The sequence below is a fragment of the Saccopteryx leptura genome, chromosome 2 (genome assembly GCF_036850995.1).
Source record: "Saccopteryx leptura isolate mSacLep1 chromosome 2, mSacLep1_pri_phased_curated, whole genome shotgun sequence".
Classification (NCBI taxonomy): domain Eukaryota; kingdom Metazoa; phylum Chordata; class Mammalia; order Chiroptera; family Emballonuridae; genus Saccopteryx; species Saccopteryx leptura.
In genome coordinates, this window is record NC_089504.1 from 279,270,875 (window position 1) to 279,284,653 (window position 13,779).

The 13,779-nt window shown below is 52.1% G+C and overlaps 1 protein-coding gene across 1 annotated transcript in view; it reads left to right on the forward strand.

Moving 5' to 3' along the window:
• PIK3C2B (phosphatidylinositol-4-phosphate 3-kinase catalytic subunit type 2 beta) overlaps positions 1 to 13,779 on the forward strand; it is a 75,799-nt gene that overhangs the window by 32,466 nt on the left and 29,554 nt on the right. Inside the window, exons 3-12 of the mRNA XM_066362001.1 lie at positions 1,106 to 1,206; positions 2,953 to 3,107; positions 3,378 to 3,498; positions 6,835 to 6,946; positions 7,069 to 7,148; positions 7,855 to 7,918; positions 9,245 to 9,391; positions 10,014 to 10,047; positions 10,919 to 11,114; positions 12,128 to 12,250. Of these exons, the coding sequence (XP_066218098.1) occupies positions 1,106 to 1,206; positions 2,953 to 3,107; positions 3,378 to 3,498; positions 6,835 to 6,946; positions 7,069 to 7,148; positions 7,855 to 7,918; positions 9,245 to 9,391; positions 10,014 to 10,047; positions 10,919 to 11,114; positions 12,128 to 12,250 (1,133 nt within the window). The remainder of the gene's footprint in view (positions 1 to 1,105; positions 1,207 to 2,952; positions 3,108 to 3,377; positions 3,499 to 6,834; positions 6,947 to 7,068; positions 7,149 to 7,854; positions 7,919 to 9,244; positions 9,392 to 10,013; positions 10,048 to 10,918; positions 11,115 to 12,127; positions 12,251 to 13,779) is intronic.

The window sequence follows — 13,779 nt, forward strand, 5'->3', positions numbered from 1 at the left end:
ACTGCTGCCCTCGCCTCCCTGTACCCCCTCCCTGCTTACCCAGGGGAGCAAGGCTAACAGGAGAGGGTCACTCAGAGGAAACTCTGGATATTCAAATAAAGAGCTCAGTGCTGCCATCTGCCCTAGGGGTGGGGAGGACCTGAGAATAGCTAGAGGAGGGGAGAGGTGGGGCATTGCTATGTGGGCAGACCCACGCCTTTGGGCTCCCCGGAAGCAGCTGTTGGTGCCTATTGCAGGCACTCCATCTCAGCTGCAGCTTCATTCACTTGAGGTGGCCTCACCTGGTGGCTGTGGGCAGACCTGCCATGCACTAGGTCCCCTACTTCCTGATCTGGGGGCTGGGTGGCAGGCCTAGCCAGAAGGCTTTTATAGCACTGCTCAGGGGTGAGTGAAAGCAGACATGTCTACAGGAGACAGTTTGAGGTCTTGTCTGAGAAAATCCCCACCACCACACATGTTCTTAGACAGGAAATGGGGCTCAGGCAGGTTCCCTGCCATATAGCTGTTCAGAACCAGAAGGCTCGGGAGCCAGTAGGAGCTAAGCCTTCTACCAGGTCTTCTGCCCAGAAAGCTGCTCTGACACTTCCTCAAATAGTGTTGACTGAGAAGGCATGTGTGTCATTGCCTCCATCTAAGGGTTCTCGGTCTTTCTCTACTTTGGGTCCCTAGGGCTTGCTGTGGATGTTGAGACTTTTGCATATGTACCAGCTTCCCTAGGGACTCTTTGGGCCACCCACTTGCCCTGTCCTTTATGGTGGGACAGGAAAAACATCTCTGCTCCCCGCCAGAGCAGAAAGCCAGCCTAGAGGCCCAGCAGTGCTGTGCACTTCCTACCTGCTGCATTGAGCTTAGTGGAAACTGCCCCCCTTGGGAAGGGGGTTTGACCACACTCTCGTTCATCCCAAAGCTTCAAGTTTCTTTTTCAACTTGGTTCTTGGGCTCCTAGTATGGCAGATAAATATATTCCAGGATTTTGTATCCCTTTTGCTGAATGTTGAATGCCTAGAAAGTTTTCATACCTAGAGTTTAATAGTTTAGATTTGGGAGTGCTGGGAAGGGGTGCTATGAGGGAAAAAGCACTGAGTCAGCTGCTCTTCTCTTAAAGGTGGTCTCCCGGCCCCACGCCGTCACTAATGGCCATGAGTTGTTTGAGGTCTCAGAGGAGAGAGATGAGGAAGTCGCTGCGTTTTGCCACATGCTGGACGTGTAAGAGTTAAAGAATGGGCTTGTGGAGGGTTGTGGGGCCTGGGGAGGAGTGCTGTCTTCTTCTAGGAAGAGAGAAGAGCCACGTTTCATAAATCTTATTCAGAGGTATGGGATATTTCCCACAAAAGGTACTTGCGGGGTTTTTGAAATCTTAGAAGTTTCATAGATTATGAGACTAACGCAGTACTTACTGTACTAACGAGGCACCTTTAAAGTTTCAAATTTGGCAAAATTACTTTTTTTTTTTTTATTAAGTGAGAGACGGGGAGGCAGAGACAGACTCCTGCATGTGTCCTGACCAGGATCCACCTGGCAAGTCCCTACCAGGGGATGCTCTGCCCATCTGGGTTGCTGCTCCATTGCTCGCAACCGAGCTATCCTGGCACCTGAGGCCGAGGCCTTGGAGCCATCCTCAGCACCCAGGACCGACTTTGCTTGAACCATTCCAGCCATGGCTGTGGGAGAGGAAGAGGGGGCGGGGAGGGGTGGAGAAGCAGATGGTCACTTCTTCTATGTGCCCTGACTAGGAATCAAACCTAGGACTTCCATACACCAGGCTGACGCTCTACCACTGAGCCAGCCAGCCAGGGCCCAGATTTAACAAAATTTATAAACCTTGATTAAACAGTCAAATTACTCCTGTCAGTTCAGGCTCAGATGCCCTTTGGAGCAAGTACTGCCCAGATGGAGATAAGAGCATTATCTGGAGCTTAAAGAAAAAAGAAGTGGGCCCTGGCCGGTTGGCTCAGCGGTAGAGCGTCGGCCTGGCGTGCGGGGGATCCAGGTTCGATTCCCGGCCAGGGCACATAGGAGAAGCGCCCATTTGCTTCTCCACCCCCCCCCTCCTTCCTCTCTGTCTCTCTCTTCCCCTCCCGCAGCCAAGGCTCCATTGGAGCAAAGATGGCCCGGGCGCTGGGGATGGCTCCTTGGCCTCTGCCCCAGGCGCTAGAGTGGCTCTGGTCGTGGCAGAGCGACGCCCCGGAGGGGCAGAGCATCGCCCCCTGGTGGGCAGAGCATCGCCCCCTGGTGGGCAGAGCGTCGCCCCTGGTGGGCGTGCCGGGTGGATCCTGGTCGGGCACATGCGGGAGTCTGTCTGACTGTCTCTCCCCGTTTCCAGCTTCAGAAAAATACAAAAAAAAAAAAAAAGAGAGAGAAAGGAAGTGAATTCAGAAAACCTGAGCCCTGGCTGGGTGGCTCAGTTGGTTGGAATGTCATCCCAATGCATCAAGGCCGCTGGTTTGATCCCTGGCCAGGGCACATATGGGGGCCATCCACGTACGCAAAAATTAGGGGAACGATGAATCAGGGTTTCTTTCTTTCTCTCTCTCCTTTTCCCTCTCTCTCTCTAAAACCAATAAATGAAAAACTTTTAAAAAGCCCACCTTTTTGAATTGTGCACCTGAAACTGTTATAATTTTATTAACCAGCATCACCTCAGTAAATTCAATTAAAAAAAAGAAAAAGAAGAAAACATTTCAGTTGCACTTAGCATGCCATTTTAGAACTTTCCCTACTGTTCAGCTCTGCTTGGGAAACATTTTACAACTGTAGTAAATATGTCAAGAGCATGATTTCCCAGAGCTGCTTCCCCACAGCCTTCATCCTGGACCACAGACCTGGACAGCCAGACTGAGGGGGGACAGAGGGATCCTCAGGCCCTTAGGCGGGAGGGTCCCAGCAGGCTTCTTCTCCACTGCTGTCTTCTGAGGGCAGAGCGAGGGTCCTCCTCTCTCTCTTCCCACACAGCCTTCGATCTGGCTCCAGCATCCAAGACTACTTCCTCACTGGCTATGTCTGGAGTGCTGTCACTCCGAGCCCAGAGCACCTTGGGGATGAGGTCAACTTGAAGGTGACGGTGTTATGTGACAGCCTGCGGGAACCACTCACTTTTACCTGCAACTGTAAGTTAGCGGGGAGGAGGGTGAGCCTCCCTGGAGGTGGGGTGGGACCCTTTAGCCCCAGTTCCCACACCGCCTAGTGGCCGGGATGACGGGCGGTATGGAGGCCCCGTTGGGAGACTGGCCCTGGGGCTAGCTTTTTAAGCCCGTGGTCACTTCCTCCAACTCCAAACTGCCTTATCTGGTTGGTGATGGTGCTGGGACACGCTTAGTTGGGAATGGGGGATCAGCCTCAACACCCCCATCATTGCTCCCCTGCCCCGCTCCTTACAGGTTCCTCCACTGTGGACTTGCTCATCTACCAGACCCTGTGCTACACTCATGATGAGCTGAGGGGCGTGGATGTGGGTGACTTTGTGCTGAAGCCCTGTGGGCTGGAGGAGTTCCTGCAGAAGTGAGTGCCCTGGCAGGGACAAGCAGGGTCGAGTGCGGCACCTGCCTTCTGGGTGGTAGGATCGCCAGGGGCTTCTGCGGGGCAGGGCGGGGCCGGGCTCCAGGCTCCAGGCGCGGGGCCAGAGCTGCCCCACAGTCCCGCAGACGGCACTCCTGCTTTCCAGGCACTCACAGCCACGTCGCACTCTCCCAGGAGCTCTGTCTTCCAGCAGACTTGGCCGGCTTCCTGAGCCAAATCTGTGGAAAGAGCTTGGAGCAGGGATTGGGCAAAGGCTAGGTCAGCTCTGCTTGCAGAATTCTGTGTGAGGGGTGGTGGGTGGACTGTGTGGGGTTTTCCTCCTGTCCTAGATTATGTGAGGTGCCCTTATAGCAAGGGGCAGAAGGAGGCCTGGGCACAAGTGCCCAGTGGAACCCAGGGGAGTAATCACAGTTACTGTCTCTTCCTCCTTCCCCTGCCAACAAGCTTTTCCTGCTGGCATGTGCTGCCAGTCAGCCTCCTCACCACAGGCTCGCCGCCAGCCCCTTTCCATCCAGTGCCCTCAGCCTCCTCCCTGGACAGTCTGAGGTGGACCAGCAGCAGCAGTCCCCTTCCCACTGCCCTAGGGCTCTGGAGTGCTGGCTGGACTATGGATTATACCCCTCAGGTGGTACAGCTGAGTGGCAGGCCATGGAACCAGCCAAATGGCAACAGACAGATAAGGAAATAAAGAGATCTGCTCTCCTTCCCAAACTCCCAGTTGCCTACTGGCCATGGCAAGCAGGCCTTGGGGAGAAATGAGAGGCCAAGAGGCCTCTATTATAATTTGAAGATTTTATTGAGAGGATAGAGAGAGAAAGGGGGGGGGAGGAGCAGAAGCATAGTAGTTGCATGTACCTTGACCGGGGGTTTCGAACCGACGACCTAAGCATTCCAGGTCGATGCTTTATTCACGATGCTTCATCCACTGCGCCACCCCAGGTCAGGCTATATTGTAGGTCTCGGGAGAGCCTATGAGTTCCTCTGCTCTTTCTCTTACATCTAGGTATAGATGCAAGGATGATTGATCTCTGGCTGGAGCAGTTCTCGGCTGGTTTCTTTAACCGGAGGGATGTTGTGGGCCCTGTCTGGCCCCTGTGCCTTCAACTAGAAAAGGAAAGGGTAGGACCCCACTCAGCACAACTCCAGGGAGCGCTGCTGAGATGTTTCTGTGTGTCCTTGATTTCCCCTGGAGGAATGTTAGGGTCCTAGACTCAGGTCTCCTGGCAGAAAGCACCCTAGGCAGCCTGCCACTGTTGTGAGGGAATAAGGGGCAGAGTAGGTCATGTCAGTACGGCTGGTTTGGGTCTGGCCTGCACTTACCAGTTGTAAAACACTAACCCTCAGTTTCTTCCATAAAATGTCGTGAGGATTAAATGTGAGAATGACCCAGCAAGCAATCAGTAAATCTAAGTAGAGAAGGACCAGTCCAAAAATAGGGATTTGTGGGGATCGGATCAGATGGAGAGTGTCTGCTTTGCTGGTAGATCCCCTAGTCCATGAGCCCCCAAGTCCAGAGGTAGTAGATAAAGTGTCAGGTTCTAACTTCTTGCCACGACCCGGGTGGAGTGCTCAGAATGAGGCAGCACAGCCTCCGTGGTCCTGGGGCCAGGCCTCCCTCACTCTAACTTGAATGCAGATACAGGAAGGCCTTCCACAGAGAAGGGTGAGCAGGTCTCCAAGGGACCTGTGTCCATGACTCTTGTCCAGGAGATCCCCCCCCTCCACCCAGTCTCTTCTCTTCCCTCCCTCCAGCAGAAAAGTCCAGACCCTTGAGCACGAGACAGCTGCCTTGGGTGGGGTAGAGAGGTCTCTCTTGGGGTTCCAGAAAGCTGCTAGCTCCCAGGGAAGCCTGTGGCTTCCCACCCATGCCGACGGGGAGGGGCTGATGCTAGGGAGAGTGTAGTCCAGGATGCAGGCTGCTCTCAGATAAGAACCCTGAGACAGTCCTGGGGGAGGGTTGGGTTTCCTGCCTCCTCCCCCACCACACCACACTCTTTCTTCCTTCCAGGGCACTCCCGCCAGGCCTGCCCCAGAGTCCAATCTCTCCAGCCCGAAATTTTGGCTTTAGCTCAGACTCAGCAGTTTGGGCCTCGATCAGAGGCTTGGCTCCTCACGATGTGGAGAACCCCTTAAGTCCTAACTGGACCCCTTCTGGCCTTGGCCCGGGTACCCCTGTTGGCTCTGCACGCTCTCCTCTCCTTCACTCCTCTCCTCTCCTCCATTGCTGGCCTAGACGCCCAGCTCTGCTGAGGAAGGAAGTCCCTTTCCGGCTTCTGTTCCTTGGCTGCTGGCACTCAGGCCCGGCCTGCAGTGCTGGCCTGCAGGTGGGACTCACTCTGCCTCTCCTCTGGGTTTCCTTTCTGGCTGATGTGTGATTTAGGAGGGAGGAAGAGTCTGGATCACGTAGGGACTTTCTAGGCCTCCTTCTCTGTGACTGGGCTGGGGGTGGGGTCTCCCATGTGGTCACTTGAGCATTGGGAATGGCATGCAGGCAGATGTCTGTCAGAAAGTCTGTAGAGATTTATATAGTTATTCATAATCAAGCAGGACTCAAACAGGGGAAGGGGAGAAGCAGACCTTTGATGGGCGTTGGGATACCAGACCTGGAATCTTGCTGGGTTTGCTTGGTTGACCTCAGCACCCCAGTTGGTAACAGTAGTGGGTGGGAGACCTAGGACCTCAGTAGGGGGACAGTGTCACTCACTGAGTTCCACGCCCAAGTCTGAACACAGGCTGACTTCCAAACATGTCCCGTATACCGAAGCCAAGAGAATAGGGTTTAAACATTGCTCCCTGAGAAGTCCCTCTGTTCCCCTCCCGACCACCAGAAGTTTCCACACTGAGTGAACTGCTGATAAAAATACAGGTAACAAATGCCTGGGAAAGTCAGTGTTTATACAGACTAAGAGTTCAGTGTATTATGTGGCTATTTAAAACAACAAAAAGATTTTATTTATTGATTTTAGAGAGAGGAAAGAGAGAGATTGGGGGTGGGAGGAGCAGGAAGCATCAACTCATAATAGTTGATTCTTGTATGTGCCTTAACCAGGCAAGCCCAGGGTTTCAAACTGGCAACCTCAGCATTACAGGTCTATGCTTTATCCACTGTGCCACCACAGGTCAGGCTCAAGTGGCTTTTTGTTAGACCTCCGTTCCTTCCCCAAGCTGACATTTCTAGGAGCCACGGTAGGGGCACAACACAAGTGCTATCCCTCGGTCACCCTTTCTCTTGTTTTTCTCTCCCCAAAGCTCAGATCTACATCTCCCTTCTCACTGAGTCCCCAGGATGCTAATGGTCTTGTCCCTCTGTCCCACCAGTAAGCACGCCCTGGGCAGTCACGAGTACATTCAGTACTGCCGCAAGTTTGACATTGACATCCGGCTACAGCTGATGAAGCGGAAATCCATACGCAGTGACCTGGCCCGGATGGTTCGTGTGGAGGAGTTGGGGTAGCAGAGGGTGATGTGGAACACATTTAGTGGGAGTGGGGTTGGAGCACTAGGCCAAGATGAAGGCACCACCCCTCCCTGAATAGGGCACTTGTTACACAGGTGAATGATGACCAGAGCCCCTCTACCTTGAACTACCTCGTCCATCTGCAAGAAAGGCCAGTCAAACAGACCATCAGCAGGTGAGAGTGGGTGCCATCTTGGATTTGGGCCAAGCAGGAACTCTGAGGGGACCCAGCAGATACCCTTGCTTGCCTTTATACCAGGGCCCAGCAGGTGTTGGGGTTGGACCCAGGACTCTTATGGGGACGATTCCCACTCCAAGTGTGTTACATCTCTTTCCTCTCGTACTTTATCCATCATTTTCCACGTGAGACGTGGTGAAGTAGAAAGGACTTGCTGTCCCTTAGTCTTCGTGGGACATATTGGAAGGAGTGGGAACTCTTTTATTGATTGATTGAGTCATTGATCGACTGATCGATTTTAGAGAAAGGACGGGAAAGAGAGACAGAAACATCAAGTTTCTGTGTGTGCCCTGACCAGAGATCAAACCCACAATGGGGACAATGTTCTAACCAACTGAGCTATCCAGCCAGGGCTAAATGTTTATTTTATTGATATTAGAGAGAGAGGAAGGGAGAGAGGAGAGAGAGACAGGAACATTGATCTGTTCCTATATGTACCCGGACCGGGGATCGAACCGGCTACCTCTGTGCTACCATAAGATCCTTTACCCAACCGAGCTATCCAGCCAGGCAGGAAACTTCTTTAAACCAGAGTCAAATTTCTGAGCTTTGGAAAAGGAGGGAGAGAATGGGTTGCCCGGTGCATGGGGGAGGGATCTGTCCTGACTTCACCTATGACTTTTCCCTGCCCCCAACTTCCTAGGCAGGCCCTGAGTCTTCTGTTTGACACTTACCACAATGAGGTGGATGCCTTCCTGCTGGCTGATGTGAGTACAGATCCTGGGCTGGTCCGACAGCCCTGATCTCCTCCCCAGCACTCCCCCAGCCCTCCTGGGATTAGCCAGCCTTAGAAGGGATCTGGAGTAGACAATGAAAATTTGTCAGGAGAGTACTTCTTTTCATTTCCCTAGTTCACGGGCAAACCGAGACAGCTGACTGTTGGGTAGCTGGCAAGTGTGTGGAGAGGGGCTCTGCTTCTCTGTAGAAGTAGGTCAGCGACCTTGTCCCAGTCCCTATCTCTGGAGTAGGGCATCTCCAAAGCGAAGGGACATTGAATTGTCACCCCAGCTGCTGTACTTGAATGTGCGCTGGAGTGAGTCCTGTGAGTAATAAATGCCTAGGAACCTCTGATTTGAGAAGTTCTGAGGTTCTGGTGTCACAGACAGAAAACAGACAGGAGGTGGAGGGTCCTCGAGGCAGGGAAGGGCCAGCGCTCTCCTTACTTGGAGTCACATGGGTTTTTAAGCCTCCAAACCATGGTCATAAACATTTGCCTCAAATGTCATAAAGCTAAAGGAAATCAGACAGGGATTCTCAAAATAATCCTTGTCTCATTGATTCAGTCAATAGTGGTCATGGACTCTTTCTTTTCGGGAGTTCAGCATTTTGTCTAATTCAAACCTCTCCCCAATGCCAGAATCCCTTCTCTAGCAGCCTCTGCTTGAACATTTCCTGTGATGAGGGGGTAGTTCTCTGAACCCCTTTTCAGTGCTAGTATAGTAGTGGCCACTCTGGAATAGTAAAAATGGAATAGTAAGACAGAGCAATTAGTAGACAGAAAACTAGTGGCAATGAGTTCATCAGTTGCTCTTGGGGAGGAATAGTGAGGGGGACTGGCCAGGGAAGGCTTTGACATAGGGGTTAGATTTAGCTGGTCCCTGATTTGAATTTATATAGCTAATAAGGGCAAGCAGGTGAGGGAACTCCAAATGAGAAAACTGCAGGAGTCAAAGTTCAGAGGGGAATGAGTGGGTGTGGCAGGTCTGTGGTACTGAGAGGAGATCTGTCTAGAAATTCTTGGTGGTAGCAAGCTTCATAGGCAAGTGGTGCCTCGGTGTGGTCTCTTTGGCCTCTTTGCTATCCCTGTGTGTGTTTGTATAGTACAAGTAGGATGTAGCTGGAAATAGGAGGCTCAGGGAGGATGGCTGAGAGAACTGGGGAACACGGGCATGGCTCACGTAATTCTCTGATGTTGGATGTTTGAAAATAAAGTATGGATTCCACTAGTTACTCCTGAGGGTCATGAGCCCTCACTCCTCCCAGCCTGTTCCTCCGATACTGAGCGCCAAGCCTCACTGTGCCTACTCCCACAGGGGGACTTCCCACTGAAGGCTGACAGGGTGGTCCAGTCCGTTAAGGCCATCTGCAACGCCCTGGCTGCTGTGGAAACCCCCGAGATCACCAATGCTCTCAACCAGCTGCCCCCCTGCCCCTCCCGTGTGCAGCCTAAAATTCAGAAGGTAATGGGGCCCAGAGCACTAGCATTGGGGAAGAGAGGAATATTCACAGGCCACTGGGTAATTAGCTGTCCAGCTACTAAAAGTCTCTTCTCTCCACCATCTTTTATGTTTGAGTAATTTAGCCCCAAGCATTCTTGGGAAATGGATGCCAAGTGTTCCCTTCTTCCTGAGGATGAGGGTGGGCTAGGTCTTCCCCCCGGGACTGATTGCTGGAAGCCCAGACCAGAAAAGGCTTTGCTCATAGTCGTTGAAGCGTGCCTGGCAGTTTGTGTACACATCAGGGTGCAGACACAGAACCTCCTTGAGCCAGGGGCTTTGAGACTCCACAGTGGGGGCTGTGTGCTGTGCAGACAGGTCAGCATGTGGTCTGTCGTGGAGTGGCCTGAGGGTTAGATGTCTCACCTGGATGGACACAATGATTTTATCCTTGGTCTGGCTCGCTCTGTCCATTACATGGATCTGGTACAGACCGTTACTTCGCCCTCTCTGGGGGACCTCTGTTCCTCATACTTAGTTCAGTGTGGTGGTCTCAATGAGCACAGCTGTGAAAAGCCCTCCTTCCAGCTCTGATGGCGAAGGCTGTGGCCCTGAAACTCCCCTCCTTCTCCTTTTCCCCCAATAGGACCCCACCGTCTTGGCTGTGAGGGAAAACCGAGGTAAGGGAGCTGCTCTCTGCTTTATCCAGTCGGTGCAGACTGCACCCTGATTCCCTTTACCCCTGCCGCCCTGAGTGCTGGGTGGAGGTCAGCCCGTGTGGATGTGTTTTCCTAGATGAGGCATGGGCACAGCTGGAGATCATACTTCTCTCCGCACAATGTTTTCTCATTATTTTTACTAGTTATCCCTGTGGTGTCCCTGGGAGGTGGTGAGGAGGGGGTGTAAGTGTGAGGGTGGGGGGTGGTGATGTAAAGTGAGCCCTAGTTCCAGAGGGGAGAACTCCCCCATGGGGAGGTTGTGGTTATTCTCCAGGCACCTCATAACCTCTGTGCTTCCGAGTTAGAATGGTGCCGGGGAGAAGGTGATAAAGAATTTTTCACTAGGATTCCTCTTTGAATCTTTCAAGCAGAACTTTGACCTATAAAGCCCAATCTCTGGGATTTTTTGATCAGTGATTCCCAGTCTTTTGTGTTTTATTGACCAATAAAATGTCCCAAAAATATTATTTTGGGGACCAACATAGAAAGTATCATCTTTTATTTGGCCAAACAATGACTTTTTAAAAGTAACTGACAATTATGATTACCACTATTTCCTAAAAGAAAGGACATTTAACATAAGTTGCAATACATAAAAATAAGGACAATGTTTGACATTTAATACCTGTCATTTTATGAGAAGCTTATGACATGCTCCTGCTTTTTTCTCATCTCACCCCAGATGGGTGAACTTTGTCACAGCTATTAGAAAACCGACTGGCATTTGGAGACGATTTCCTAGGGTATTCCATCCTAGCCAGCACCATGGCAACAAGATGGGGCTTGTTGAGGCCTCATGACTTTCCTTCTGACTGACCCCTTCCTTTCACAGAGAAGGTCGTGGAAGCCCTGACAGCTGCCATCTTGGACCTGGTGGAGCTGTACTGCAGCACGTTCAATGCCGACTTTCAGACGTCAGTTCATGGGAGCTGCAAGCATGATCTGGACCAGGAGGCCAGCCTTTTCTTTGGGCCTCTGGCCTTCACTGTCTACGCCACCCACCGCATCCCTATCACCTGGGTTGCCAGGTGAGCCCAGGGCTGATGAACTGTAGGGAGGAACAGAGCCTGACATTCAGATAGGATCTATGGCATCATGGTGCTCCGTGGCTGATGGGGAGGGCCAAGTGCCTGAGGGGGGCATGGGCTGGGACATCCCAGAGAAGGTCTCCTAGGAGATGGAGAAGAGGAAGCACTGGGCACATCCTGCCATTGCCTCCTGGTGCTGGCTCAGTGCTGGCTGCATCAGCATCCCCGCCCCCTCCCATCCAAGGCCAGCTGATGGAGACTTGGTGACAGATGGCTGCTTCCCAGATCCAGTGCATGCCCCACAGCCAATGACTGCACTCCCCTGCAGATGCACAATGGGAGGGGGCAGGGGGGTGGGAGATGACCCTTTGTCTGGACCGCAGTGGTGGGTATGGAGACGCTCCTTCATTTGGTAATCCTCAACTCCTCTACAGGGTCCCCAGCATCCAACGCCTGGGGGAACAGGCATTTGGCCCCACCCCCCTTTGGACCCCTCCTGTTCCTCCCTTCCCTCTCTCTTTGTTCTTCACTTAATGTATTCCTCTAAGCTATTGACAGAGAACAAAGGAGGCAGCCTGGGAAACCAGGGCCTTCTCTGACCTCTTCTGTCAGGCACCTGTCATGAGCCACAGGGACCCCCATGTGCTGGCATTCAAGTGGGCAGATGTCGTTTTCATCCCCTACCCTTCTCACCTGCGCATGCGCGCGCGCACACACCCGGCCCCGAAGTGCTGGAGCTGACTGGAAGGACGAGGCTGTGTGGCTGTTTCCCCATGAAGAAGGAAGAAAAACCATGGCCCAACATGGAGCCTGAAACTGGGCAGAGGGATCCAGATTGAGTTGCTTCTCCCAGAGCACACTTTTGCAAATCCATTTGGCTGTCCTGGCCCATGACCCCACCTTACAGCCCCAGAAACCCACTTTTACCAAAGGAAATGGAGTTCGGCATAGGTGGGGTGGCTGAGATGGGGTTTGGGAGCTGAGTGCCCTGACGTGCTGCCTTTCTCTTGTAGCTATGAAGACTTCTACCTCTCCTGCTCCCTCAGCCACGGTGGCAAGGACCTGTGCAGCCCCCTGCAGACCCGGAGGGCTCACTTCTCCAAGTACCTCTTTCACCTCATCATCTGGGACCAGCGGTAAGCGGTCCCTCCAGGCGCCGGAATGAACCATGGTCACTGATCCTAACCAAACAACTCATTCAGCCTCTTGAGTTTCCAGTTCCCTAACTCTTAAATGGGGACAAGTATAACTTCTACCCCTCCAGCTGTTACAAAACTTCAAAGAGAAGTGTCCTTGAAGGCTCTTTGAGAACCATGAAGGGTCATAGAAAATGTTAGTTGTTAGTTTCCAGCATAATTCATTATTTTGATCTTATCTCCCTTGAAAGGTTTTACTGACTTTTCTTCCCCAAGTTTCCACAGAACAGAGAGAGGGGACATATCAATGGAGAAGGTAAGGTTGTCTCTAGAGGAAAGCGTAATGGGCTGAAGCCACAGAAAGCAGGTTGCAATTTAGTTTTGTTTTGGCCTCTCTGTGCCTCAGCTACTCAAACTGTAAAGTGAGGATATTTCTTTAATTCAGAAGCAGTTCTGGCACTGACATGAAACAGATAAATTATGAATATGAAACCGTAAGCCCAAGATAGTATTAATCAGCATTTATCAACAATAACTTGCTGCCGGGAAGTAGGCATCAGCCAAGCTGAGCAGGAAGGAAATGAAGGCAAGGACACCTCAAGTGGTTGCAGGTGTTCGCCTGCCCCGGGCCTCTTCCTGTGCTGTGCTCTGTCCTCGCTCCAGAGAGTCAGCCCTTGCTTGCTGCCCCAGGTTCACTTCCCCATACTGACTGCATCTGAGACTTGATTTGCCGAGCGGAACTACTACTTCAATATTTGGCGTACATATTAGAGAGACTGAGCCGGGTCCTTGGGGAGGCCAAGGATGCCAAAATAGGTAGATGGAGAATCTGTGGGAATGCCGGGGCGGGAGGTAGGGTCACTTTATAGATGGACAACTGGGGAGGCAGGCCTTTCTCCTGTCTTCACACTTGTGTAATTGTTAGAGCAATCAAGGTGTGAATAAAGTCCTTTCATGAAACACCCACCAAGACAGGAGAACCTCCTTGGAGGCTGGAGATAGCTGCATTAAGTAGCTCATGAATTTCATCATTCCCTTGGCATTCTCTGACCTAAGTTACTTCTGCTGCCATATGAGGGGTGCTATACAGTGTCCCAGGCCAGGCAGGCCCCACAAAATTGGCCTTAGACCCTTATCCATAGATCATCAGAGGCATAGAAGCAGCCAGGCCTATCGTTTCTCAGCCTTCCCGTTCTCTGGGTCTCGTTCTGCTCCCTGTCTGAGCTTTCTGCCTGGGATCCCAAAGGGCCCTGCCTGGAGCCTTGTGAAGAGTGTCATCTCAGCACTGCCCATCCAGATGCCCCAGGGGAGACACTCGGCATCTTCATGGTGAAGACCAGGCGTTTGGGAGAAGACACTACATTGCAAGGTTCAGAGCACAGGCTTTGAGTGTATTCATTCTCCCATCCTGTCTGGAGGTGCAGCCTTGGGCAGGTCTTTCAACCCAAAATGGACATGGTAATAGGACCTACCCTATAGGAATATTTGAGAGCAGTTGGGATATGGCAAGTAAATTGCTTGACACAATA